The sequence below is a fragment of the Schistocerca nitens genome, chromosome 5 (assembly GCF_023898315.1).
Source record: "Schistocerca nitens isolate TAMUIC-IGC-003100 chromosome 5, iqSchNite1.1, whole genome shotgun sequence".
NCBI classification, from domain to species: Eukaryota; Metazoa; Arthropoda; class Insecta; order Orthoptera; family Acrididae; genus Schistocerca; species Schistocerca nitens.
In genome coordinates, this window is record NC_064618.1 from 383,945,331 (window position 1) to 383,973,259 (window position 27,929).

A 27,929-nucleotide genomic window follows, 5' to 3' on the forward strand; every position below is an offset into this window, starting at 1 on the left:
GCAGACGGAAGTTAAAGATGACTTTCATTTGGGACGCCCTTTGATATCTACCAACGACACTTGTGCCAGGAACGTCAACAAAATTGTGCATGCCAACCAAAGACTGACTGTGCGAGAGACTGCAGAAGAATGTAACATTCAGTTGGATCATATCATGAAATCCTGACAGACCATCTTCGAATGCATCGTGTTGCCGCCCAGTTCGTCCCAAGGCAAGTGTCAAGACCAGAAAGACCTTTGCCTCACAATCTGTGATGAGCTTTTTGGTCGTGCAAATGAGAGCAAGATGTTCCTTAACAGAATCATAACTGGTGATGGGACATGGGTCTATGGTTACGATGTTGAGGCACAGGCTCAAGCTTCACAAGAGGATGGGAAAGTTTCTCCAAGACCAAAAGGGCTTGTCTTGTCAGGTCAGGTCAAATGTCAAAGCCATGTTGATAGTTTTCTTTTTCTTTGAAGGATGAGTTCATCATGAATTCATGCCACAGGAACAAACTGTTGATCGATAGTACTATTGGGGCGTGTTGCGATGCCTGTGAGAAAATGTGAGAAGGGAATGCCTGAAGTGTGGGGAGACAATTTGTGGCTCTTGCACCACGATAATGCACCAACAACATTCATTCCTGTTAATGTGTGGCTATTGCACAAAAAACAAAATCACTGTACTGCCTCACCATCTGATCTCCAGACCTCGCCCCTACAGACCTTCTTTATTTCCAAAGTTGAAAACCCCATTGAAAGGACGAAGATTTGTTATGACAGACGAGATGAAAGAAAATTCGCAGACGGCACTTCGCGCAATCCAGAAAGAGACATACCAAAACTGCTCTTGGAAGTGGAAACAGCGAGGGGTGTGGTATATCAATTGTGGAAAAGAGTATTTTAAAGGAGACAATGCACAATAAGTAAAAGGTGAGTGAAGAAAAAATTTGTGGACGAAGTTCCGAAATTGTTTGAACAGATCTCGTATTTTTACTGTGCACAAAATTCCGATGGAGAATCATTCAAAGTAAGTCTTCACTCAATAGCATGGAAGTACTGATCTCGCAGTGTTAGTTGGAGGCAATTTTAACATAACAAGCATAAACTGGGAAGTCCGTGAATTTGTTGCAGTTGGTATGGACAGACAATCTTCTTTCTCCAGAAACTGTATTGAGAAACTCGTGCAGCAATCCACGTGCAATGAAAATATTTTAGACATTGTGGCAAAACATAGATCTAACCTTATTGACACTGTCAGAATAGAGACAGGGATTAGTGAACACTATGTCTTTGCCACTATGGTTAATAAAGTTAGTAAATACATCCTTCAGACTAGGAGAGTTTTTATTCTGGAAAGAGCTGAAAAGCAGTAATTAGCATTCTTCTTAGACAATGAATGAACATCATTTATTTCCAATACGATGAGCATAGAGAGATTATGGGCAAAATATAAACTGATTGTAAATCACATTAGAAACCTAGAAAATTCTGGTCTTAAATAAAATCTCCAAGTAGGTCAAAGCCTTCTATTTCGTCACCCATAGATCAGTCTGGTGCAGCAATAAAAGACAGTAAAAGGAAAGCAAAATTTTAAATCTTGCATTTAAAAAAATGTTCATGCAGGACGCTTATACAGACATACTGTAAATATCATTTGACCATCACACTAACTCCCATATGGACGACACAGAAATAGGCATCCCTGGCTTTGAAAACAGCTGGAAGAACTGAAAACAAATAAGTTTCCTGGTCCAGATGGAATGTCAATTCAGTTTTACAGCACTCGGCACTGGCCCCATACTTAGCTTGCATTTATCACAAAATTTTTGCCAAGTGGAAAGTCCCAAGCGAATGGAAGAAGTGCAGTTGACTCTTGCATATATTAAGGTAAAGTACAGACCAATATCCTTAACAACGGTTTGCTGAATAATTCTTTAATATATTCTAAATTCGATCATAATAAATTCCTTCAGAGAGAAGACAAATCATGTGAAACTTAGCTTCCCATTTCTTGCATGATGTCCTGCGAACACTGGATGAAAGTCAACAGGCGGATTTCATATTCATAGATTTCGAGAAAGTGTTTGGCACAGATCCACACTACAGACTGTTAACGAAGGTCCAAACATACGGTACAGGTTCTCAGATATGTGTATGGCTTGAAGACTTTTTAAATAATAGAACCAAGTACGTTGTCTGGGACAGGAGTGCCCTAGGGAAGTGTAATAGGATTGCTCTTGTTCACAGTACAAGTAAATAATCTGACAAGATAGGATGATCAGGAATCTGTTACTGTTTGCTGATGATGTTGTAATGTACAGGGAAACTGTTTGCTTTGATTGACTGTAGGAGGAAACCAGATGACCCGAATAAAATTTCTATTTGGTGTGATAAGTGCTCGAAATGTGAGAAAAGGAAAGTTAACGAAGTAAGATAAAAAAAAAATTCATTGTGCCCAGATTCAGTACTAGTGGTGTGTTATTTGACGCAGTCACAGCTATTAAATATCTAGGTGTAGTGCTGCAAACTGACATGAAATGGAATGAGTATGTAAGATCAGTTGTAGGAGAGGCGAACTGTTGACTTTGATTTATTGGAAGAATACTAGGGAAGTGAAGTTCACATATAAAAGAGACTACAGAAAACTTGTACAATGCTTTCTCGAGTGATGCTTGAGAGTTTGGTATTTCCATGAGATCAGATTAAAGGATTACATCAAAGCAATGCAGAGGCATGTCACCAGATTTGTTAATGGGAGGTTTGGTCAACATACAATTCTTACAGAAATGCTCCAAGAACTCAAAATGGGAATCCTGGAGGTCGGATGACATTCCTTTTGTGAAACACTGTTGGGAATACGCAAAAATTGTAATATCATATGTGGAAAATTATTGAACATAATTAAATGAAATTATTATACACATAAAACAAATACGTATTACAGGCCACTGAAGTGGCTTCATAAATAAAAAGAAGCAAAATGTGTATGGCGTTTAGTTGCATAGGTGGATAATGTAGAAGCAACAAATAATGATAGAGAACGCAAGAATTACTACTGAGAAAATTTACAGAAGGAGCCTTTGTGACAGACTGTTGATATCTCATAGACTGGTATAAATAAATGATTACAGTTTGGTACTAAAAAAGCTACATCACAGGAAGAGAAGAAAGTGATTGCATCTTGAGTTGCAGTGTATCCAACTTTGTTTAGGTGGTGCAATACAACAGTGAAGGTGTAACTATACACTGACAGTAAAAATGAAGACCCCAAAAGACAAACTAAAAGAAAATAATAGAGGCACATCACTTTGGGATAATTAATCAAACTTATAAAGGGGGAGAGGACTTTGGAGACCTTAAAGGAAAGTAAAAACAAGAAAGCCAGGCAAAGGAAAACATGAATTTAAAGAAAGGATACCGAAAATAAAAAGAAATTACATAATAGTTATGATTAAGAGAAGTAAATGCTGATAACCTGAAAGTGCTGGTAGGTCGTGCAGTTTGAAACTGAAGATAAGAAAAGACAAGCAATAATGTAAAGAATAAATAAACCAACACACTAAAAATGAACAGTATCAAGAAGTACTAACTGCACTGGTTTGGAATCAATGTTTAATTTTCAAAGGGTTATAAATCAGATCTACATCTTAAAAAATTGCCATTAAAAACAGTTAAAGAAATGAAGATTAGTGTCACAATCTCTATTTACAAATTATTTGCAGTGAAACTTCACTGAAAATAACATTCACACCCTTTGTATTTGTCAAATATAAGCATTACTTTTGATATAATTTTTGTACCTTGCTTTTTCACTTTGTTCAGTTCTGTGTACATTGCTAAGAGCTCCAAGGCAAAAGCGATTTCCTCCAGAAGGATCAACATAGCCATCAATAGTTACATTAGGACAGGATGAAGGCACCTTGAACGTTTCTCCAACTTGTGTGTCCAGTTCAAAATAGGCAACAGAACACCAATATTCAGGTGCTGGCTGGGTTGATAACAGCCCTGTCATTGGAACATCCGAAGCTAACTGTCCAGTGCTTGGACTCCCTATGGACAAAATTATACATTTGAGTCACACATAAAAATCAGTAAAGTAAAATGCTGTAATTAATATTACTTCATGATGCAAACAAAAAATTACATCTATTGCAGTCCTGAGAATGTGGAAAAAAACAGTGATGGATCTTTGACACAATAATCATTAGAATACAAACACCTAACAATTTTTTGGGTTAATCTGAAGTCATAACAGACAACAGTGCTATATTAATCATTAAGTACATTATTAAACAAGTCTTTTAGCTGTATTTGACTTCTACGAAAGAAACCTATGGAATTTTCTGCAAATGTACTAGTATACTCCTAAGATATTAAAAAGTAGACTGTTGATTAAGTTATTGGACTAAGTCCCTATTTCCTTACCGATTATGACATGTAAGAATCTATAAGTCAAAGTTTTTTAAGCCAATCACCTATTTTAGAAGGTACTGCGTGTTTGAAAAAGGTAAGTCAATTGGGAAAATTTTAAGTAGGCTGAATGAGTAGCCACTAGTTAGTTAAAAGAGGCCAATTCCTAGTGCTGCTGGTAGAAACATTTAATGTACAAATGTGAAAACTGGAAAAAGCAAGCTGTAATTCAAATGAGTGAGTGGTCTTTTGTAAACCTCTGCTGAGCCATTGGAGAAGCTTATTTTCCTTGAGGAATATGCATAGATTCGAGCGTAGAATATGCTCTAGAATTGTGCAACAGACGTTTGTTAGGAGGTGTTGAGCAGCGGACAAACACATTTAAAAGTAGAATGTTGGATAGCTATGCGACTATGGCTTTGCCTCCCCTCCACCACCCCCCACCCCTCCCCACACACACACACAAGAATGACAATGGCTCTGTGTGTGTGTGTGTGTGTGTGTGTGTGTGTGTGTGTGTGTGTGTGTGTGGGTGGGTGGGTGGGTGGGGGTGGGCGGATGGGTGGGTGCGCGCACACTGTACAGTCCTACAGCATACTGTATGTTCAAACATACACAAATTCCTCAAGAAAATTAAGCTTTTCCAATGGCTTTGCAGACGTTTACGTACAACCACTCACTCATTTGAAACATCACTTGATTTTGACTAATAGAACCTGATATGTATGATTAATGGAAAATCACATATATAGAGATGTGAAACAAATACTAACAAAGAGATAGAGGGGCTGGCCAGTACTTACCTCAGCTCAGTACAGCCGATAGATACACAAAAAACAGAACCAAAAATTTACGTTCCTAGCTTTCGGAACAAATGTTCCTTCATCAGGGAGGAGAGAGGGGAAAGAAAGGGAAGAAGGGAAAGTAGATTCAGTTACTCACAACCCAGGTTATGAAGCAACAGGGAAAGGAAAACAGGGAGGGTAGCAAGGATGGAGGCATGGTTGTCAGAGGGAAGCCAAAGATATTCTACTGTAAGTGCTGTGCCAGCTTCAAACCAAAGAGGATGCATACAGAAGTAAAGAGGTATATAGTATAAAGATAAACACAACTATGTAGGATGAAAAGATGTGTGAATGGCTAAAGAGGAAAGGGAAAGAGGAGAAGACTGAAGAGTAAATGGGAGTGAGGTTGTTTAACGTAGGTTCAGTCCAGGGGGATGGCGGGATGAAAGGATGTGTTGGAGTGCAAGTTCCCATCTCCGCAGTTCAGAGGGACTGGTGTTGGGTGGGAGAAGCCAAATGGCACATACAGTGTAGCAGGTTCCTACGTCCCTAGAATCATGTTGGAGGGCATGCTCCGCTACTGGGTATTGGACATCTCCTAGGCAGACTGTTTGTCTGTGTCCGTTCATGCGCTCAGCCAGTTTAGTTGTTGTCATACCGATGTAAAAGGCTGTGCAGTGCAGGCATGTCAGTTGATAAATGACATGTGTAGTTTCACACGTGGCCCTGCCTTAAATTGTGTATGTTTTACCATTAGCGGGGCTGGAGTAGGTGGTTGTGGAGGGATGCATGGGGCAGGTTTTGCAGCGGGGTCGGTTACAGGGGTAGGAACCGCTGGTTAGAGAAGGTAGTCTGGGAATATTGTAGGGTTTAACAAGGATGTTACGGAGGTTAGGGGGGCGACGAAAGGCAACTCTGGGTGGTGTGGGGAGAATTTTGTCAAGGGATGATCTCATTTCAGGGGTTGACTTGAGAAAGTCATATCCCTGGCGGAGTAATTTGTTGATGTTTTTGAGGCCAGGATAATATTGGGTGACAAGGGGGATGCTTCTGTGTGGTCTGGGGATAGGAACATTGTTGTTGGACAGGGAAGAATGTATTGCTTGGGAGATCTGTTTGTGGACAAGGTCTGCAGGATAGTTGCGGGAGAGGAAAGCACTGGTTAGGTTATTGCTGTAATTGTTGAGGGATTCGTCACTGGAGCAGATACGTTTGCCACGAATACCTAGGCTGTAGGGAAGGGAGCGTTTGATGTGGAATAGATGGCAGCTATCAAAGTGAAGGTACTGTTGTTTGTTTGTGGGTTTGATATGGACAGAGGTGTGGATGTGAGCTTCAACAAGATGAAGGTCAACATCCAGGAAGGTGGCTTGGGTTTTGGAGAAGGACCAGGTGAAATTCAGATTCGCAAAGGAGTTGAGGTTATGGAGGAAATTAAGGAGTGTTTCTTCACCATGAGTCCAGACCACAAAGATGTCATCTATAAAGCTATACCAGGCCAGGGGAAGCAGCTGTTGGGTCTTCAGGAAAGCCTCCTCCATGCGGCCCATGAAGAGGTTGGCATAGGATGGAGCCATCCTGGTTCCCATGGCCGTTCCCCTGATTTGTTTGTAGGTCTGGCCTTCAAAAGTGAAGTAATTATGGGTGAGGATGAAGTTGGTAAGTGTGATAAGGAACGAGGTTTTTGGAAGATCTTCGGGTGGGCGTTGGGAGAGGTAGTGCTCAAGGGCAGAGAGACCATGGGTATGTGGGATGTTTGTGTAAAGGGATGTAGCATCTATGGTGACAAGAAAGGTTTCAGGTGGGAGAGGAGTGGGAATGGATTTGAGGCGTTCTAGGAAGTGGTTTGTGTCTTTGATGTAGGATGGGAGTCTGCGGGTGATAGGTTGGAGGTGTTTATCTACCAGAGCTGAGATACGTTCTGTTGGGGCTTTGAAGCCTGCTACAATGGGACGGCCAGGATGGTTCTCTTTGTGGATTTTGGGTAATGGGTAGAAGGTAGGGGTACGTGGCTCAGGTGGAGTGAGTAAGTCTATGGAAGCCGTTGTGAGGCCTTGTGAGGGACCTTGGATTTTTAGGATTTTCTGCAGCTCAGTCGGGATGGAGGGAATGGGATCCTGGGTAACAGCTTTGTAGGTTGAGGTGTCAGAGAGTTGACGCAGTCCTTCTGCCACATACTCCACACGGTCAAGTACGACAGTTGTGGAGTCTTTATCCACCGGGAGGATGACAATAGAGCGGTCTATTTTCGGCTCCTTAATGGCACGGGATTCAGCTGGGGTGATGTTGGGGGTTGTCGGGATGTTCTTCAAGAAGGACTGGAGGCAACACTGGATGTGAGGAATTCCTGAAATGTCTGCAAGGGATGGTTTTGGGGGAGGGGAGGAGGATCCCTTTGAGAAGGCGGTCGGAACTGTTCTAGACAGGGTTCAACACTGGGTCTAGTATTTGGGGGCTGTGTTTGGGCAGTGAAGTGATATTTCCAGTTGAGGTTCCGGGTTTATGAGAGGAGATCTTTAACCAGGGCAGTGTGGTTGAATTTAGGCGTGGGGCTAAAGGTTAAGCCTTTTGATAGAACAGATGTCTCTGGAGGAGAGAGGGATCTGGATGAGAGGTTCAGAACTGAATTGGGACTGGTGATATGTGGCATTTGACTGTGGTTATAGTTGAGATTTGGTCTGTGTGGGGTATGTGCTGGGATGGGGAGATTGAGTAGGGTGGCTAGGCTAGGTTTGTTGGCTATGAGGGGGGTTTGTTGAAGGTTCTGTTGTGGTTGGTGTTTGTGAGGGATAGGGAGAGGGACCCCACTTCTTAGGTGTTGCACTAGCACTGTGGATAGTTTTTTCAGGTGGTGTGTGGCATGGAACTCAAGTTTGCAGCTGGCTTCTAGGATGATGTTCCTGAGTGTGTTCTCCAAGCAAGGGTTTGAGAGGTGGAGGACTTTGAAGAGAGATAGGAGCTGTTGGGAGTGGTGGTTACATGAAGTAGTGTAGAGATTCAGGACAAGTTGGGTAAGGGCTAAGAATTGAAGGTTCTGGAAGTCCAGGAGAGACTGGTGGAAGGAGGAATTGCACCCAGGGATGGGAACTTTTAAGGTAAGTCCTTTAGGGGTAATTCCAAAGGTTAAGCAGGACCGGAGGAAAAGTATGTGGGATTGCAGTTTGGCTATGGCGAATGCATGTTTCCGTAATAAATGTAAATAATGTGGTATAGGATTAGGGTACATAGTGGGTAACTGGTGGGTAGGGAAATTAAATAACTAAAGTTAAAATAGTAATCATAAGAAGGAATAAAACACGGAGGGAAGGACGAGAAAGAAAGAAATTGGGTTGGTAATGTTCAATACCAAAAGACCACTAAAATAAGAAAAATACGGAAAAAGTTGACCAGACCAAGCAAGTATGTCCAGATCAGGGGAAAAGAACACACGTTGCTCAAAAACAGAGATAGCGAGGGCGAAAAAAAGGATCGCGCGTGCCGCAAAAAAGGTCGCGCGTGCCGCAAAAAAGTTCGCGCGTGCCGCAAAAAAGTTCGCGCGTGCCGCAAAAAAGTTCGCGGGTGGCGCAGAATTGTCACAAAAAAATTTTACTGTGCCAGAGAAAGATAGCCAATGGCACAAAAATATCGCCAGCAACACGAAATCGACGGAAACGGATGATACTGGTAGGTGTGGAAGAGATTGTTGGCAGTGATTGTTGGCTGGAAAACAGCGAATAACGAATGTTAAAACTATGGAATGTTAAATAAATAAATCAATAAACAAAAAAAGAGAAGTGGACTATAAACGGAACAAGATAATAGGAGGAAGATGAAACTAGCACAGTAGGTGACGAAAATATTTATTTATGTATATATAAAACACTGAAGAAGAAAAACGGCCATGAGAACCAGGATGGCTCCGTCCTATGCCAACCTCTTCATGGGCCGCATGGAGGAGGCTTTCCTGAAGACCCAACAGCTGCTTCCCCTGGCCTGGTATAGCTTTATAGATGACATCTTTGTGGTCTGGACTCATCGTGAAGAATTTTCCTTAATTTCCTCCATAACCTCAACTCATTTGCGAATCTGAATTTCACCTGGTCCTTCTCCAAAACCCAAGCCACCTTCCTGGATGTTGACCTTCATCTTGTTGAAGTTCACATCCACACCTCTGTCCATATCAAACCCACAAACAAACAACAGTACCTTCACTTTGATAGCTGCCATCCATTCCACATCAAACGCTCCCTTCCCCACAGCCTAGGTATTTGTGGCAAACGTATCTGCTCCAGTGACGAATCCCTCAACAATTACACCAATAACCTAACCAGTGCTTTCCTCTCCCCCAACTATCCTGCAGACCTTGTCCACAAACAGATCTCCCGAGCAATACATTCCCCCCTGTCCAACAACAATGTTCCTATCCCCAGACCACACAGAAGCATCCCCCTTGTCACCCAATATTATCCTGGCCTCAAAAACATCAACAAATTACTCCACCAGGGATATGACTTTCTCAAGTCAACCCCTGAAATGAGATCATCCCTTGACAAAATTCTCCCCACACCACCCAGAGTTGCCTTTCGTCGCCCCCCTAACCTCCGTAACATCCTTGTTAAACCCTACAATATTCCCAGACTACCTTCTCTAACCAGCGGTTCCTACCCCTGTAACCGACCCCGCTGCAAAACCTATCCCATGCATCCCCCCACAACCACCTACTCCAGCTCCGCTAGTGGTATAACATACACAATTCAAGGCAGGGCCACGTGTGAAACTACACATGTCATTTATCAACTGACATGCCTGCACTGCACAGCCTTTTACATCGGTATGACAACAACTAAACTGGCTGAGCGCATGAACGGACACAGACAAACAGTCTGCCTAGGAGATGTCCAATACCCAGTAGCGGAGCATGCCCTCCAACATGATTCTAGGGACGTAGGAACCTGCTACACTGTATGTGCCATTTGGCTTCTCCCACCCAACACCAGTCCCTCTGAACTGCGGAGATGGGAACTTGCACTCCAACACATCCTTTCATCCCGCCATCCCCCTGAACTGAACCTACGTTAAACAACCTCACTCCCATTTACTCTTCAGTCTTCTCCTCTTTCCCTTTCCTCTTTAGCCATTCACGCATCTTTTCATCCTACATAGTTGTGTTTATCTTTATACTATATACCTCTTTACTTCTGTATGCATCCTCTTTGGTTTGAAGCTGGCACGGTACTTACAGTAGAATATCTTTGGCTTCCCTCTGACAACCATGCCTCCATCTTTGCTACCCTCCCTGTTTTCCTTTCCCTGTTGCTTCATAACCTGGGTTGTGAGTAACTGAATCTACTTTCCCTTCTTCCCTTTCTTTCCCCTCTCTCCTCCCTGATGAAGGAACATTTGTTCCGAAAGCTAGGAACGTAAATTTTTGGTTCTGTTTTTTGTGTATCTATCGGCTGTACTGAGCTGAGGTAAGTACTGGCTAGCCCCTCTATCTCTTTGTTAGTATTTGTTTCAGAACCTGATATGTCACAATGGAAAGGGAGTGTTACACACAGTGTGCCTTTAAGAAATGTAATGGGACTGCTAACGTTTTCAACATATAGGCATAATTTATTACATGAGGTTAACAGAGGTCTCTGATTGTTAATTAAGAATAGTGGTGTCTGCAGAATAGTATTGTCACTAGATGTCAGTAAGGAAAGGAAGTGCGACTTAAACAAAATTTCCACTCAGTGACTGAATGGCAGCTGCTCTTAAACGGGGATGACGACAAGATGAATATAAATAATAAGAAAAAGGAACTGTTAGTATCCTACAGAAGATGTAAAATGATTTGAGTTTATAACAGTAACATGACTGCATAAGAAATGGAATAGAACAGAATGAAAACTTTCAGTCAGCAGAAGGGGAGGCAAAGGATTGAAATTGAATGTTGTGAGTATTCTGAGATAGTAAAGAGTATTTATTAAGGAAACTGCATACAAAATTTTAGAGCACATTATTAATAGAAAAATGATCATATGATATAACAACCACCTTGCATATTATATAATTGGGCTTGATAACTTAAGTTGCCAGTCAAAATGAATGTCAGAGAAAAACTAGGCATCAGTAACACATTAACTCCAGTGGCATCAAAACTGACCAATTATTGTGTTTTCATTCATTATAATCAAAAGCTGCTGATTGTGTCATCCCATTTCCATTTGTATTAGTGTTGTTCTGCTTCTCCTACCCTACGTGTCTTAAATACTCCAATTTGGCTTACATTATCTCTATTTCATTTATGTCATTTGTATGTAACAATAACAATTATTACATTTTCTTACTGTAACCATAAATTTCTTTTTTCATTCTCTCAGTTTCCCCTCATTCTTTTCCTGCATTTACATTTGTATTTTATTACCTCAAAGTTAAGTTCTCACCACTGTGTTACTGATTACCATAACTAATTATTAAAAATATTCTGAATCTGAATCATGGATATTACTTCTGAATCATTTAGTGGCATAAATGTTTTTATGTGACTAAAAGAAACATCAGAACAATACAGCAGTCACTCTATCAAAAGCGACTGTTGATATGCAGTGGCATTAGTCCACATTTTTCTTCATATTTAACTGCTGTTGTTGTTGTTTTCATTGTTGTCTTCAGTCCAGAGACTGGTTTTTGATGCAGCTCTCCATACTACTCTATCCTGTGCAAGCCTCTATCTTTGAGTAACCACTGCAACCTACATCCTTCTGAATCTGTTTAGTGTATTCATCTCTTGGTCTCCCTCTATGATTTTTACTTCCCGCACTTCTCTCCAATACTGTATTGGTGATTCTTTGATGCCTCAGAACGTGTCCCAGAAACCAATCCCTTCTTCTAGTCAAGTTGCGCCACAAATTCCTCTTCTCCCCAATTCTATTCAGTACCTCCTCATTAGTTATGTGCTCTACCCATCTAATTCTCAGCATTCTTCTGTAGCACCACATTTCAAAAGCTTCTATTCGTTTCTTGTCTAAACTATTTATCGTCCATTTTTCACTTCCATACATGGCTACACTCCATACAAATACTTTCAGAAAGGACTTCCTGACACTAAAATCTATACACGATGTTAACAAATTTCTCTTCTTCAGAAACACTTTCCTTGACATTGCCAGTCTACATTTTATATCTTCCCTACTTCGACCCTCATCAGTTATTTTGCTCCCCAAATAGCGAAACTAATTTACTACTTTAAGTGTCTCATTTGCTAATGTAATTCCCTTAGCATCACCTGATTTAATTCAATTACATTCCATTATCCTCATTTTGCTTTTGCTGATGTTCATCTTATATCCTCCTTTTATTTATTTATTTCATGTTCCGTAGATCCTGGAAGCGAGTGAATCACAAGGATATGGAAAGTGTCAAATTGTACATAGTTCAAGCATAACTTGTACAAATACACACAATAAAGATACAATGTAAATAAAATCAATAGACAACAGCATAATCAATAAACAGAAAATTGTTTTTCACATATTAAGGATAAGTAATATATATATGATATGGCATGTGTCTGATTGTACACACCTGAAATATATCTCACATAAATGCAACAAAAAGATACAATGTAAATAAGATACCAACTAAACAGCAGCACATTCAACTACTAGAAATTTGTTGTTTCACATGTTAAGGATGAATAATATATACAGGAATCAAGATAAGTTCACAATTCCAAGGGAAATACAGAAATAAAAAATTCATATTCCCATTCAAAACAAAATTAATTACACTATTTAAACAACACTTGCAAATTTAGTGATTACATACATTTTCTTTCACATATTCATTAATTGTATAAAAAGATTTCTCTATCAGGTACCCCTTGGGAGTTTGTCTGAATGCTAGCAATCTATTGTTAAGGCATCTGATGTGTGGTGGGAGAGCATTAAACAGCTTAATACTGGAGTAGTAAGCTCCTTTTTGAACCATAGTGAGGCTTTTCAATTCAATGTGCAGACTGTTTTTGGTCCTTGTGTTATAGTCACGAAATTGGCTGTTATCTTTGTAGATAGAAGGGTTATTACAGACAAAGGTCAACAGAAAAACGATATACTGTGAGGCGGTGGTAAGCCTCCCCATCTTTCGAAACGAGCATCTACAAGAGTGTCTGTGATGGACACCACTCATTATTCTGATGGCTTTTTTTTGTGCAGTGAAATTTTTCTTTGCGAGAGGTTGGTTCCCCCAGAATATAATAGAATATGACATTAATGAATGAAAATAGCCGAAGTAAGAAGCCTTAATGGTATCTATGTCAGCCACTGAAGCAATAACCCGTAGTGCAAATATTGCTGAGCTAAGTGTTTTATAAAGATGAAGAATGTGTGTCGACCAATTACATTTGCTGTGTATATAAGCACCCAGGAATTTTGTAACCTCAACTTTTTGTATTGCTTGATCTCTACACTTAATGTTAAGTTCTTCCAGATTTCTTTGCCGAGTATGGAATCTCATACAAAGGGTTTTATGTGTATTGAGTGACGGACCATTTGAAGAAAACCAATTTATTATATCATTGAAAAACTTCATTTGTGGTTTGTTCAAGATTGTTTTCTGTAAAATCATCAATTAGAATTGTAGTGTCATCTGCAAAAAGAGTAAATTTACTCTTTGTATCAGAACAAAGTGGGAGATCATTAATGAAGATGAGAAACAGCAGTGGACCCAAAACAGAGCCTTGTGGCGCACCACAACTTACTGTGCCCCACTCAGATGAGGCAGGCTCTCCGGATGTGCCATTCAGCTTTACAGTCTACTTTCGGTCCTTTAGGTATGACTGGAGCCACGAACCAATGGTACCACTCAAACCATAATATCCTGATTTTTTTCAAAAGAATTAGATGGTTTACACAATCAAAGGTTTTAGAGACGTCACAAAAAATACCTACTGGAGACATCTTTTTGTTCATGGCTTATAGAACTTTACTGGTGAAAGAGAATATTGATTGTTCTGTACAAAGACCTGCACGAAAACCAAAAGGACTTTTGTTTGGGATATTGTGGAAGCTGAGCTGATTGACAATAAACCTGTGCATCAGTTTTTCAAGAATTTTTGAAAAGATAGTTAAAAGGGAGATTGGGTGATAATTTGTAACGTTGTCTTTCTCACCTTTTTTAAAGAGTGGTATCACTACAGCTAGTTTTAGCCTGTCAGGGACAATTCCTTCTTGCAGCGAAGCATTGAATATGTTGCATAAGACTGGACTTACATATTTATAGCAACATTTTAATATTTTACAGGAAATATTGTCCACACCTACAGACCTTTTATTTTTTAATGTGGTAATAATTCTTTCATTCTCTTTTACTGTAACGTGAGATAAGGATACCTGTGGGGGTCTGTTACTGATAGCTTTCTGTTGAAGAGCCAATGACTCATCCGCAGAACCTTTAGAGCCTGTCTTCTCTGCTGCTGACAAAAAGTGCCTGTTGAAGATTTCTGCAACCATTTCAGGTTTCTTTACAATATTGGTACCTTGTTTAAGCTCTATGGGTGTCCTGTTCCCCATTTTTTTCCAGTTTCCCACTTTATTACATTCCATATTGTTTTTATTTTGTTGTCAGACTTACCAATTTCAGACTTAATGCACATATTTTTTGACTTATTTATTACCTTCTTTAGGATGCTGCAGTAAAGGTTGTAGTGCTGACTTTTTTTGGACCATTACAAGTTCTGAGGGTATTATATAGCACCCTCTTTGTTCTGCAGGATGTTTTTATCCCTGCAGTGATCCATGACTTATTGAAAGTGCTTGCATGACTGTTTCTAATTTTTTTTTTTTTTAGGAAAAGTGGCTTCAAAAATAGACATAAATACATTTAGAAATGTATCATACTTTTTGTTCTCATCTGCTACACTGAACATTGGACTCCAATCTATCTCTTGCAGGCTGTTGTTGAAATTTTTGATGGTCTCCTCATTTATTATCCTAAAAGATTTCCAAGAATTCTCAGAACTGTTGCACAGACTGATGTCAGTGAAAGTAAGCAACTGACCTCCATGATCGGGAAGGCCAGAAATTGGACATACACTGATATTGTTGACTCTTGACTTATCTATAAATGTATTGTCAATCAGACTTTGACAGTTCTCAGTAACTCTAGTTGGAAAATTTACTACTGTCAAAGTCTGATCGACAATATATTTATAGATAAGTCAAGAGTCAACAATATCAGTGTACGTCCAATTTCTGGCCTTTCTTATCATGGAGGTCAGTTGCTTACTTTTACTGACATCAATCTGTGCAACAGTTCTGAGAATTCTTGGAAATCTTTTAGGATAATAAATGAGGAAACCATCAAAAATTTCAACAACAGCCTGCAAGAGATATATTGGAGTCCATTTTTCAATGAAGCAGATGTGAACAAAAAGTATAATACAATTCTAAATGATGGTTCAATCCCGCGTCTGGCCATCCTGATTTAGGTTTTTCGTGATTTCCCTAAATCGCTCCAGGCAAATGCCGGGATGGTTCCTTTGAAAGGGCACGGTCGATTTCCATCCCCGTCCTTCCCTAATCCAATGAGACCGATTACCTCGCTGTCTGGTCTCCTTCCCCAAAACAACCCAACCCATTTCTAAATGAATTTATGTCTATTTTCAAAGCTACTTTCCTAAAAAAAAAATAATAATTAGAAACAGTCATGCAAGCACTTTCAATAAGTCATGGATCACTGCAGTGATAAAAACATCCTGCAGAACAAAGAGGGTGCTATATAATTCCCTCAGAACTTGTAATGGTCCAAAAAAATATCAGCACTACAACCTTTACTGCAGCATCCTAAAGAAGGTAATAAATAAGTCAAAAAATATGTGCATTAAGTCTGAAATTGGTAAGTCTGACAACAAAATAAAAACAATATGGAATGTAATAAAGTGGGAAACTGGAAAAAAATGGGGAACAGGACACCCATAGAGCTTAAACAAGGTACCAATATTGTAAAGAAACCTGAAATGGTTGCAGAAATCTTCAACAGGCACTTTTTGTCAGCAGCAGAGAAGACAGGCTCTAAAGGTTCTGCGGATGAGTCATTGGCTCTTCAACAGAAAGCTATCAGTAACAGACCCCCACAGGTATCCTTATCTCACGTTACAGTAAAAGAGAATGAAAGAATTATTACCACATTAAAAAATAAAAGGTCTGTAGGTGTGGACAATATTTCCTGTAAAATATTAAAATGTTGCTATAAATATGTAAGTCCAGTCTTATGCAACATATTCAATGCTTCGCTGCAAGAAGGAATTGTCCCTGACAGGCTAAAACTAGCTGTAGTGATACCACTCTTTAAAAAAGGTGAGAAAGACAATGTTACAAATTATCACCCAATCTCCCTTTTAACTATCTTTTCAAAAATTCTTGTAAAACTGATGCACAGGTTGATTGTCAATCATCTCAGCTTCCACAATATCCTAAACAAAAGTCATTTTGGTTTTCGTGCAGGTCTTTGTACAGAACAGCAATATTCTCTTTCACCAGTCAAGTTCTGGAAGCCATGAACAAAAAAGTGTATCCAGTAGGTATTTTTTGTGACCTCTCTAAAGCCTTTGATTGTGTAAACCATCTAATTCTTTCGAAAAAAGCAGAATATTACGGTTTGGGTGGTACCACTGGTTCGTGGCTTCAGTCATACCTAAAGGACCGAAAGCGGACTGTAAAGCTGAATGGCACATCCGGAGAACCTGCATCATCTGAGTGGGGCACAGTAAGTTGTGGTGTGCCACAAGGCTCTGTTTTGGGTGTATTGTTGTTTCTCATCTTCATTAATGATCTCCCACTTCGTTCTGATACAAAGAGTAAATATACTCTTTTTGCAGATGACACTTCAATTCTAACTGATAATTTTACAGACACTGTCCATTCCGTTCAACTGCTCTTCCAGATCCTTTGCTGTCTCTGATAGAATTACAATATTATCAACAAACCACAAAGTTTTCATTTCTTCTCTGAGGATTTTAATTCCTACTTCAAATTTTTCTTTTGTTTCCTTTATTCCTTGCTGAATGTACAGACTGAATAACATCCAGGATATGCTACAACCCTGTCTCACTCCCTTCCCAACCACTGCTTCCCTTTCATGCCCCTTGACTCTTACAACTGCCATATTGTTTCTGTACAAATTGTAAATAGCCTTTCGCTCCCTGTATTTTACCCCTGCGACCTTCAGGATTTGATAAAGTATTCCAGTCAACATTGTCAAAAGTTTTCTATAAGTCTACAAATGCTACAAACATAGGTTTGCCTTTCCTTAATCCATCTTCTTGATAACTCGTAAGGTCAGTATTGCCTCACGTGTTCCAACATTTCTACGGAATCCAAATTGATCTTCCACGCGTTCGGTTTCTACCAGTTTTTCCATCTGTATCTTAAGAATTCATGTTAGTATTTTGCAGCCGTTACTTATTAAACTGACAGTTCGGTAATTTTCACATCCGTCAACACCTGCTTTCTTTGGGATTGGAATTATTCTTTTTGAAGTCTGAGGGTATTTCGCCTGTCTCATATGTCTTGCTCACCAGATAGTAGAGTTTTGTCAAGGCTGGCTTTCCCAAGGCTATCAGTAGTATTGATTTAAATATCTGAATCATTTATTTCATTACACTTGTTTTGTGTAGGCTCACTGAGTGTAAATGCTGTGAGACACCAACATAGACCTTTGTGAACTTGAAGTAGACACTGTTCAAGCTCTACTCGATTGCAGTAGTGCAGATGGTGAGTGTTAAATAAATTAATACTCAAGCAGCTTTTAATTCTTAAGTCAAAGAATGAAAATGACTTTTTTTTGTAATTAGCCATAGTTGAGTGATATTTACGCCTACCCCTTTGGTGTGTTAAAAGTATTGCTGTGAGAGAATCGGGTCACTGCTTAATGCATAATTGAATAATAATTCAAGTGGTACTGTTAGATCATGGAAGTTGTTCTTTTTTATTATTTTGGATATAAAATATAAGCTGAGAATTTTACCTGTAAATTCAGAGACTTGATTAGCTACACAATGAAAACACAACTTTTCATTGAATAAATGACCTCTTTTCTGTAGTTAACATTATTTATAGACTTAGAAGCACGTGCAGCACAATAGACCATTGACGAGTCCTCAATGGAATTACAGAATGGAGTAACAAGTACAGACTATCACTCTTCTTGAGATTTATTGTATCTGAGAAAGCTTTTGACTAAATTAAATAAAAAGTCCTTATTAACAGCCCTGGAGAAACAAGGCATTGATTCAACAGCTGAAGTGTGCTAAAGAATGTAAACATCAATATTACAGCTTCCATTAGACTTCATGATGATGAAGACAAATTCAGACATGGGGAAAAAAAAGTGTCAAGCATGGATATTCCTATCATTGTGACTATTCCCAGCAGCCCTAAATGAAATTCTCAGATCACTAAACAAGGAAAAGAAAGAAGGAATACGAGTTATTGGAAATCTACCTGAACTACCTTCACACTGCTCATGACATTTTACTTTGCCTCTTGTGAATATTAACTTAAAAACTAAATGAAGAACTTAATAGAGCCAGTTTGAAAATAAGCCTGAAAATAAATTACAATAAAAGAAAAATAACATACAAAAACACATAAAAAATAAAATAGTACAAATTAACAATGTGGGCATAAAAGCACTTCTGGAGGTTTTGCATTTACACGCGTTGAAGATGACAATTGTATAAGCAGAAAAAATAAATAAACAGAAAATTAATAAACGACCTGGATTACTTCTGGCAAATCGAACTGAGCTTTTGTTACAAGCATTTAGTGTGCCTAAAAGGGAAAGCTTAAAACCATAGGGTATTGTTACCACTTTCCTCCCTGCGGGTGAAACTAATAGTTCTTAAAGTACGAATTAGTATTTTGCTTTTAAATGTATGTATTGGTAGTACTGGAAGTTTGCCTCAACATGGTAAGTACTGGTCACCTGTTCTTCGTAATCTCAGAGAGATAAGAAAATACTGAAATGACAACCTAATGGAAGTGGATGGATGACAAAAGAGAACAAGTGCAGAAAGGATAGACCACAAAGCAGACAGAAGTCTGGAAGAGACTTTAACACAATAATAAATGCCAAAAAGCAGTTGATAATGAGTGATTTTATCTTCAGTCTAAGTAATGTGCTACCATTATTAGTTCTATGTGGACACTGAGGAAATATGTTATGCAAGGCCTGTGCTGTTAAGAAGAATGAAGGAATGTTCCTTCAGATCTGCATGCATGTTTGAAGGAACATGGCATTGTTCTTCTTAACAACACAGGCTCTGCCATATCTTATTTATCTGCTGATACCAAGAAGTGACTTACAGTTAAAACATCCTCCCCTGTATGGAAATTACATAATTTGTGTACGAGTACAGGTTATGATGTATGATGGACGACGTGTGGAAGTTTGGATGTGGCCTTGAGTCGTACAGGGATAGTCAAAGCAGTTAGGGTGACTACTCATGTAAAGCTGGAAATACCGGTTCGAGTCCCTGTCTGGCACAAGTTTCCACTGCCATCGATCCCTTGTACAGCTGATGGCTGTCCATATTTGCAACTGCAAAAACAATTCATTTACTGTGAAAATATGTTCATAGTATGTTTTTTAGAAGACGAATTAAATTAAGTTTAAATGTTATTAATCAGAAATAGTCATTTATATGGATGAGCTTATATCATTTTAGCAGCTAATTTGTAAGGTTGTGAAGGAACATTTACATAATCAATATATTTAGTTCACTTAACTAGCATATATTTCAGCTCACAAGGTTCTCTCCTAAGAGTCATAAGATGAAATTTCTCAGGTGTTTTGGCAGCTATTTGCAGTTTCGTTTTGTCAATACGTAGCTGTATTCAACCCAAACAGATACTGGTCATCACATCTTTCATGTGACACCCAGCATCGATGGAAAGCGGTTTACAAGCAAAATTATTTTTACAGTAGAATTTTACATTCTCATTCAATAGAGCTCTCCCAAATTAGTCTAGTGTGATATTTGTTTTATTGATATGTAGTACCAAGGAAAGTAAAACATGAAGAATGAACAGTACTCCCAGGAGTGAGAGCACCACCCTTGGACCTGACTGCCACTGCAATGCAGCAGCGCTGCTAATTTGCTGCTGGAACATCGGTTATTCTTTCTCTCTTACTGTTCCTGTTAATATATACTGACAAAAAAAAAAAAAAAAAAACCACTAGCCTACTTTGGGACTGTTCAATTGAATGGGCATGTAAATTTCTGCTTTAAAAATTATTTTGTCTGTTACGAGAAGCAAGCTGATGCTTTCCATTGACACTTGTTGTCTCATGAAGGACATGATGAGCAGTATTTGCTCGGGATGACTCCAGCCACACAATGCAGAAAGGAAATTGCAAATATCTTCTGATACATCACAAAAAATGCACTGAATATTTTTAGGAGGGACACCTGGTAGCAGTCGAAGGTTGGTATCTAATTCCAGGGGCAAAAAAATATTTGGTTTTCAATACTTCACATAATTAAATTCTGTCATAAACTACTCATTAAGAGGGATGATCTTCTGTTAAAAGTTTAACACGGTAAGATAAGTGTTATAGTCAGAAACAGTGTGAGGTAACATAACTGACTGACTTTATTCATGCAGATTTGAGAAAGAGAGCAATCAGTGATTTCCAACAAACTTTACACACAATTTCAGCCACTGATGGAACACTGGTTATTCTTTCTCTCTTACTGTTCTTGTTAATGTATATTAACCCACTAGCCCGCTATGGGACTGTTCTATTGAATGGGCATGTAAAGTTCTGCTTTAAAAATTATTTTGTTTGTTACAGTAAGCACTCCGATGCTTTTCATCGACACTCAGCGTCTCATGAAGTACGTGATGAGCAGTATTTGTTTGGGATGACTACAGCTACACAATGCAGAAAGGGAATTGCAAATATCTGCTGAAACATCAGAGAAAATGTGCTGAATACTTTTAGAAGGGACACCTGGTACCAGTTGCAGATTGCTATCTAGTTGCAGGTTGCTATCTAAATCCAGGGGCCAAACAAATATTCGTTTTTCAATACTTCACATAATTAAATCCTGTCAAACTACTCATTAAGAGGGATGATCTTATGTTAAAAGTTTAACACAGTAAGGCAGGCGCTATAGTCAGAAACGGTGTGAGGTAACATAACTGATGGAATTTATTCATTCAGATTTGAGAAAGAGAGCAATTAGTGACTTCCAACAAACTTTACACACAATTTCAAAACTTTATGAATCTCTTTTCACTAACACACCTACAAAACGAAGAAACGAAAATGTTTTATCGCTTTATGTTGTTGTTCTTACAGTAAAACTTCAGCATTAGAAAGGACATTTTAATTTATTACTTCCTTACTACCAACTCTATTTGTAACGCAGTTTGCAGACAGTATCCACACATTACCACTGAATGAATCTGCACTTTATGTTACTAACAGTTCAGGACATACGACATCATAAACATTTAGATATGTGAAAATGCTAGCTTTTTCTTAAAACAGCATACAGTAAAACTTCAACATCAGGCATGACGTTTTGCTTTACTACTTCTTTAGTACTGACTCTATTCACAATACACTTTGCAGACAGTATCTACATATATCACTGAACATATCTGCAAAATTATATCACTATACAAATATGACACATAGTTAAGGAGATATGACATCATAAACATTTTGATGAGTAAAAAACTTGCTTTTCCTCAAAATGGAGAACAAATTACCCAAACCAGATTCATCCAGTGTTTCGTAATGAGAGCACTTAGCAACTTCCAACAAACATTAAGCATAATTTCAATTTTCTAAACTTTTTCTTGCTTACATATTTAATATGAAATAAATAATATATTAAGACAGTTGCTATTTCACCATATGGCGAAGATGATGAGTTGCAGATACACAAGTCAAAAAGACTGTTAGAAAGTGAGCCAATAAGGCCTTCATCGAAAATAGACCCCCTCCCCCCCCCACACACACATACACACACACTCCTGCAAATGCAACTCACACATACATGACCACAGCAGTCTCTGGCTCCTGAAGCCTCAGCAACCAGAGACTGTGGTCATGTGTGTGTGAGTTGCATTTGCTGGAGTGTGTGGGGCAGGCAGTGAACTTGCTTCCTCAAACAAATAAAAGTCCAGTGTACTTGTACTTTATACCGTTATGACATCTAGCAATCTTACGGCCAGGGTAAACTGTAACAAAATCTTTATTATAACTGTTTACAGGACCAACTTCATGTGCAAACAAATAAAATAGTAGCATATTATTAAACTGACTAACATTGTTATGCTTTTTTAGACCTCGAAGTGTTACAGAATTGACATCTGCTGGTAAAATAAAGCAACAGAACCAGAAATAAAATATGTACGGTATTTACAATATCCACTAAAGGCAAAGTGCAGTATGTCTCTTCTGACTCAGATTTTGGCTAATGGGTTTTTCTTATAATGAAGCAATGGTTCTCCATAAGGTGATATCAAACATGCTACACAAGGTCAACACTGATAAGGGTAATTTGCCCATAATGCTCTTCATGATGTTCTTCCTAGAATTGCCATCACCAACTGCTTACTACTGAGCTCTGGCCCACAAAATGAGGAAGTAAATAATGAATCCTAAGCACCTCTATGTTCTGAGTATTTAAAAATTTTATCACATACCATAATTTAAGATGGCAGGGTAACAAATCAGAACGGCTATTTCCAATCACTACAACGGTGTATTAAAGTGACTGGGAAGTGAGGCAGCTGCTGCATACAACACACACACACACACACACACACACACACACACAGAAAAACTGGAGGAGAAATCTGAACTCATGATCATTGCAGGAAACAAATGTGCAGATGTGATGTTATAAGATGAAACTATTTTTATTTCAATGGTACTAGCTTCCCTGAGGAAAGAACAGCATAGTAACATACTTTTATTTGAAACTTCAGAAAAAATGTTTACCAATAAAGCAACAACAAGTACATGATAGGAACAACAAACGTCACTTAAAACAAGTTGTAAATACACAAAAGGATACTATAAAAAATTTGAAAGCTAATATGTATATTTAAAAAATAAAATTAAAAAAAAAAAAACAAAAAAATCTTGTTAAAATATTTTCCACAGCTGTTGAATAGTAGCAGTTCTAACAAATGTAACGAGATAACAAGCAACGTGTTCTTGAATCAGAGAAGTGAGACAATGAAAAACTTACAGAAGCTGGGATGGTGAGTCCTGGGATCAGGTGGCTGCATACTCTGTGTGTAAGTTAGAGTATTATTTCCTGTCCAAGTGCCTTGAGCAGCAGTAAATGGCTGTTGTGTAGGTGAAGTACCTCTCAGTGCTGCTGCATTAAAGCCATTTTGCTGTACACTTGGTGAAATTGAAGCTGCTGGACTTTGCTGACTAGCTCCTATAACAATTAAATGATAAGCTATATACTCTTTTTTTTTTAATCAGCAAATGAAGTAGGAACTGTAACAGGAGAAGATGAAGCAAATTAATATCCACAATGTAAAACCTTATGGAACCAGCAAGAACACATTCATTAGAAAACATAATTTGAAGTCTTAGAAATGTTTACCTTTTAAAAATCAACTTCTTGCCTACATGCCTAACATATGTAAGGAGGAGGGGGGGACTCTTTCTCATTGAACATAATTGCATTCTGAATGTTATGTCCATGTCCTTTTTAAGAGACACGCAGAAAATGGCACTAGAAACCAATATGTAGCTTAAAGGTAGCAAACAGACTTTGACATGGACAGTCATCAATAATAAAAAGAACGATGAGTGGTTACAGCTCAATCACCTTTTTTATTATAAATTTATTATACTATTTAAGAAGAGGTGGTTAATTTACCAAAATATTTTAGCGCACAGTAAATTTACTCTGATTTGCACACCTGTACGTTTCTGAGAACAATTTGTAATGGCAATTTTAAACAACATATGCAGAGAAAATATTATGTCCCTTGCAGCAACATTGGCACTAATTATTCTGCGCTGTTACCTTCTTCCAGTACTGCCATGGTTTCAAATATGTATGGCATATCAGACATCTTGCACTACTTTATTAGTCATAAAACACCAATGCTCAAGTTCTTGCTGTGTCAAGTAGTGTTGCGACTAAAAAATTTTCTACTTTTAAATAAGTAATGAACAAAGTTTATATGGTCATCTTTTACGACATCTAGTACTAAAGCAATACCACACCTTGAGTGGTAATGTCCTTTTTCGCTCTTTAAGCTTCATAATACTCGATCTGAACAGATGCAGCATATCAGTTTGCTGTTAACAGTTATGTTTCTTTTGCAAGAAATACTATGTCCGTTATATGTACATCATTACAGTAACCATATTCTGACCCAATCTGGATAACCATTTTTCAGAGCACTGTTACTCACTGGGACACTAAAAAATCACTGTCTTGCTAAGATGTAAAGAGTGACAGAGGAAGAGAAAACCCAAGGAGAAGTTTGTTTGAAATTCTGAAACACTACACAAAAATGTGATCAAGTATCGACCATAGAAAATGGAGAAAAATTGTGCTTAACTCAGACTAAAAGAAACAAATGATTCCACAGTATAAAGTGCCTGGAAAATTATACCTGAAATGAAACAAACAATATTTTACTACAAGACGTGTTTTTAAAAAATTGAACACTATCCCACAGGTCTGAAAAAAGGACCATATATTGCAGAATATGTCCCATAAAGTAATGTGGTCAAGACAGTTATTTTTCACAATGTAAACACCATGCACTGAACATTCGGAAATTAAATAAACTGACACAGAACAGAAGTACTGATTGTAGAGTCAAAGGAGCAACAGCTGTAAAAAGAGATAAAGAGTTAGTTACAAATATGGAATGAAGTGTAATGTCTTAGACCAGATGAAAATAGTACATGAAAGATCTGTTAGATATGCTTCTTGACTTTAGGGTCATGTTCATTTTATTTCCAATCCATTGGCTTCTTTCTATTATTATTTTTAAATCTTGCAACACACATCCTGTGGTTCTTTATATGTAACTAATTATATTTATCTGCTTGTCTTCTTGACAAGAAAAACATTTTTTTAAATTTTATTTTGTTCATAACTTCTACAAAAACCATGAAGCCATTTCATTTTTAGCATCGTCAAAATTTTTTGGAATTAAGCAATAACCATACCTGATTTTACAAGGAGAGGCAACAAGATCACCAATACCCGATTTTTCTTACACCATGCTTCCTTCAAAATGTCGAATTCCACTGGGAACTGTGTGACCCACGACCGTATTATTGCGAACATATTTTGGATAAATGACAGCATCGGTCATAAATATTGAAATCCATTATTGGTCACTGTGTGACTATCTGCAGTGCAAATTATTCCAACCTTGTACACCATTATTATAATGGCATAACATTTTCTATGAGGTGTAACATGCACTGTGATGATTATTTCCAACAGATATCTTCACTTTTAATGCATACAATAATTTTTAAATTTACTGTACAATGGATTGGCAACTGCTTAAGTTAACTGGTAAGGTTACAAGATATGCTGTTTTGAAAATTTAAAAATTATTGTATGCAGTGAATGTGAAGATATCTATTGGAAGCAATCATCACAGTATGTGTTACTTCACAGAAAATATTGTGCTATTAGGATATGGGCCTACAAGGTACAAATAATTTGCACTGAAGATGTAACAACGAAAACAATCAATTATTGATAAAATTATTTAATTTGGCATTTACATATGTCTGCTTGTGTGTGTGTGTGTGTGTGTGTGTGTGCGTGTGCGTGCGTGTGTGTGTGTGTGTGTGCGTGTGCGTGCGTGTGTGTGTGTGCGTGTGCGCGCGCGCGAGTGTATACCTTTCCTTTTTTCCCTCTAAAGTAGGTCTTTCCGCTCCCGGGATTGGAATGACTCCTTACCCTCTCCCTTAAAACCCACATCCTTTTGTCTTTCCCTCTCCTTCCCTCTTTCCCGATGAAGCAACCTTGCACTGCGAAAGCTTGAAATTTGTGTGTGTGTTTGTGTGTTTTTTATTGTGTCTATCTACCAGTGCTTTCCCATTTGGTAAGTCACAGCATCTTTGTTTTTTATATATATTTTTCCCACATGGAATTTTTCCCTCTATTATATTCAAATTATTTAATTGGATAGATTAAAAAATCTACTCACCAAGTGGTGGCAGCACACGCATATAAACGACTGTTGTGATTGGCAAGCTTTCGGAGCAAGTGGCTCCACCTTCAGGCAGATGGGTTGAAGGGGAAGGAAGAAGGGGGAAGTAAAAGACTGGAGAGGTCTAGGAAAAGGGGTAGATTTTGGGAAAGTCATTCAGAACTGAAGGTCAGGTGAGACTTACCATACGGGATGAGAAGGAAAGACTGATTGTTGGGGACTGCATCAAAAACAATTTAAATAATTTCTTGCTAACTTAGTTTATTATAACAAGTTTATTCTGGCAATGATGAAAATTGCATTTTCCACTGACAAATCTCAGAAAAAAAGTATACAATTTACCTTGTCAACAGAGTCGAGTCGACATTTCAAACCTCCATGTCTGGCTATGTTTCACCCAGGGAAGCAGCAGCTCGTCATGGCTACTGGTGCTTCAGAGCAAGGGATTTGAACATACTAGTGCACAGGAACCCAGACTGCTGTGAGCAGCGAATAGCCTTTCACTTCAGAATCTCTCAATTTGACACAAAAGAAGTATTTCCAAGTTGAGAAAGAAGCACTGGACATTATCTTCACCCTCCAAAAATTTCAAGTCATCTTATACGGCACCAAATTTCATCTCATCAAGGACGTCAAGTCACTGATATCTCTGTTTGGTCCGGCAACACAGCTACTGGATAGAACTGCACACTGACTCCAGCACTGGATCCTTTCTTAAGCTGATGTAATTACGAGTCATTTCAGGAATGCAGGATAGCATGCTAGTGTCAACTCTCTCTCCTGCTCGCCTATGTGACTTAATCCAACTTTTGACCACTAAGAGATACCATGTTTTCAGTAGGATGCGGCTGAGCAAGCAGTTTATCATTTCCCTATGCCCAGCTCCTTACATAGCTGATGCCATCGGCGTCGACCTGATTATACAACAGTTGTGCCAGTTCACCATGCGAGGGGTAGCTAGACTGATCCTCTGGAAAGAAGTTCAAAATGGCTCTGAGCACTATGGGACTCAACTGCTGTGGTCATCAGTCCCCTAGAACTTAGAACTACTTAAACCTAACTAACCTAAGGACATCACACACATCCATGCCCGAGGCAGGATTCGAACCTGCGACCGTAGCAGTCGCACGGCTCCCGACTGCGCGCCTAGAACCGCGAGACCACCGCGGCCGGCCCTGGAAAGAAGTCCCGCCTAATACAACATTTCTTTGCACTCCACCACTAGCTCATTCTGATGGATTGCAGGGTTTTGCTAACTAAAGACCAGAACTTGCTGTAGGTAGTGATTCCCAAAGGCCTTTGGTCCAACGTGTTACAGCTTCTCCTCACGGTCACTGGGGTGTATAATGCAGAAAATTGCTCGCATGGAGATACGTTTACTGGCCAGGCACTTAATTCAACAATGCAAACAAAGTGTGACACACCAAGCTGTGCCCTGACAGTCTTTATCACCCTGGCCCATGTCCAAGGAGCCCTAGGAATGAATCCATCTGGATTTTGCAGGCTCTTTTTAGATGACAACTAGCTCACTGTCGCAGACGATCAA

General features: G+C 38.7%; 1 protein-coding gene across 3 annotated transcripts in view; it reads right to left on the minus strand.

Moving 5' to 3' along the window:
- The window catches only part of LOC126259659 (mothers against decapentaplegic homolog 4), a 171,667-nt gene that overhangs the window by 59,644 nt on the left and 84,094 nt on the right, over positions 1–27,929 (minus strand). For all 3 annotated transcript variants that reach the window (XM_049956594.1, XM_049956591.1, XM_049956592.1), the window contains 2 exons: positions 23,419–23,616; positions 3,786–4,035 (listed from right to left, as the gene is read on the minus strand). In XM_049956594.1, the coding sequence (XP_049812551.1) occupies positions 3,786–4,035; positions 23,419–23,616 (448 nt within the window). The remainder of the gene's footprint in view (positions 1–3,785; positions 4,036–23,418; positions 23,617–27,929) is intronic.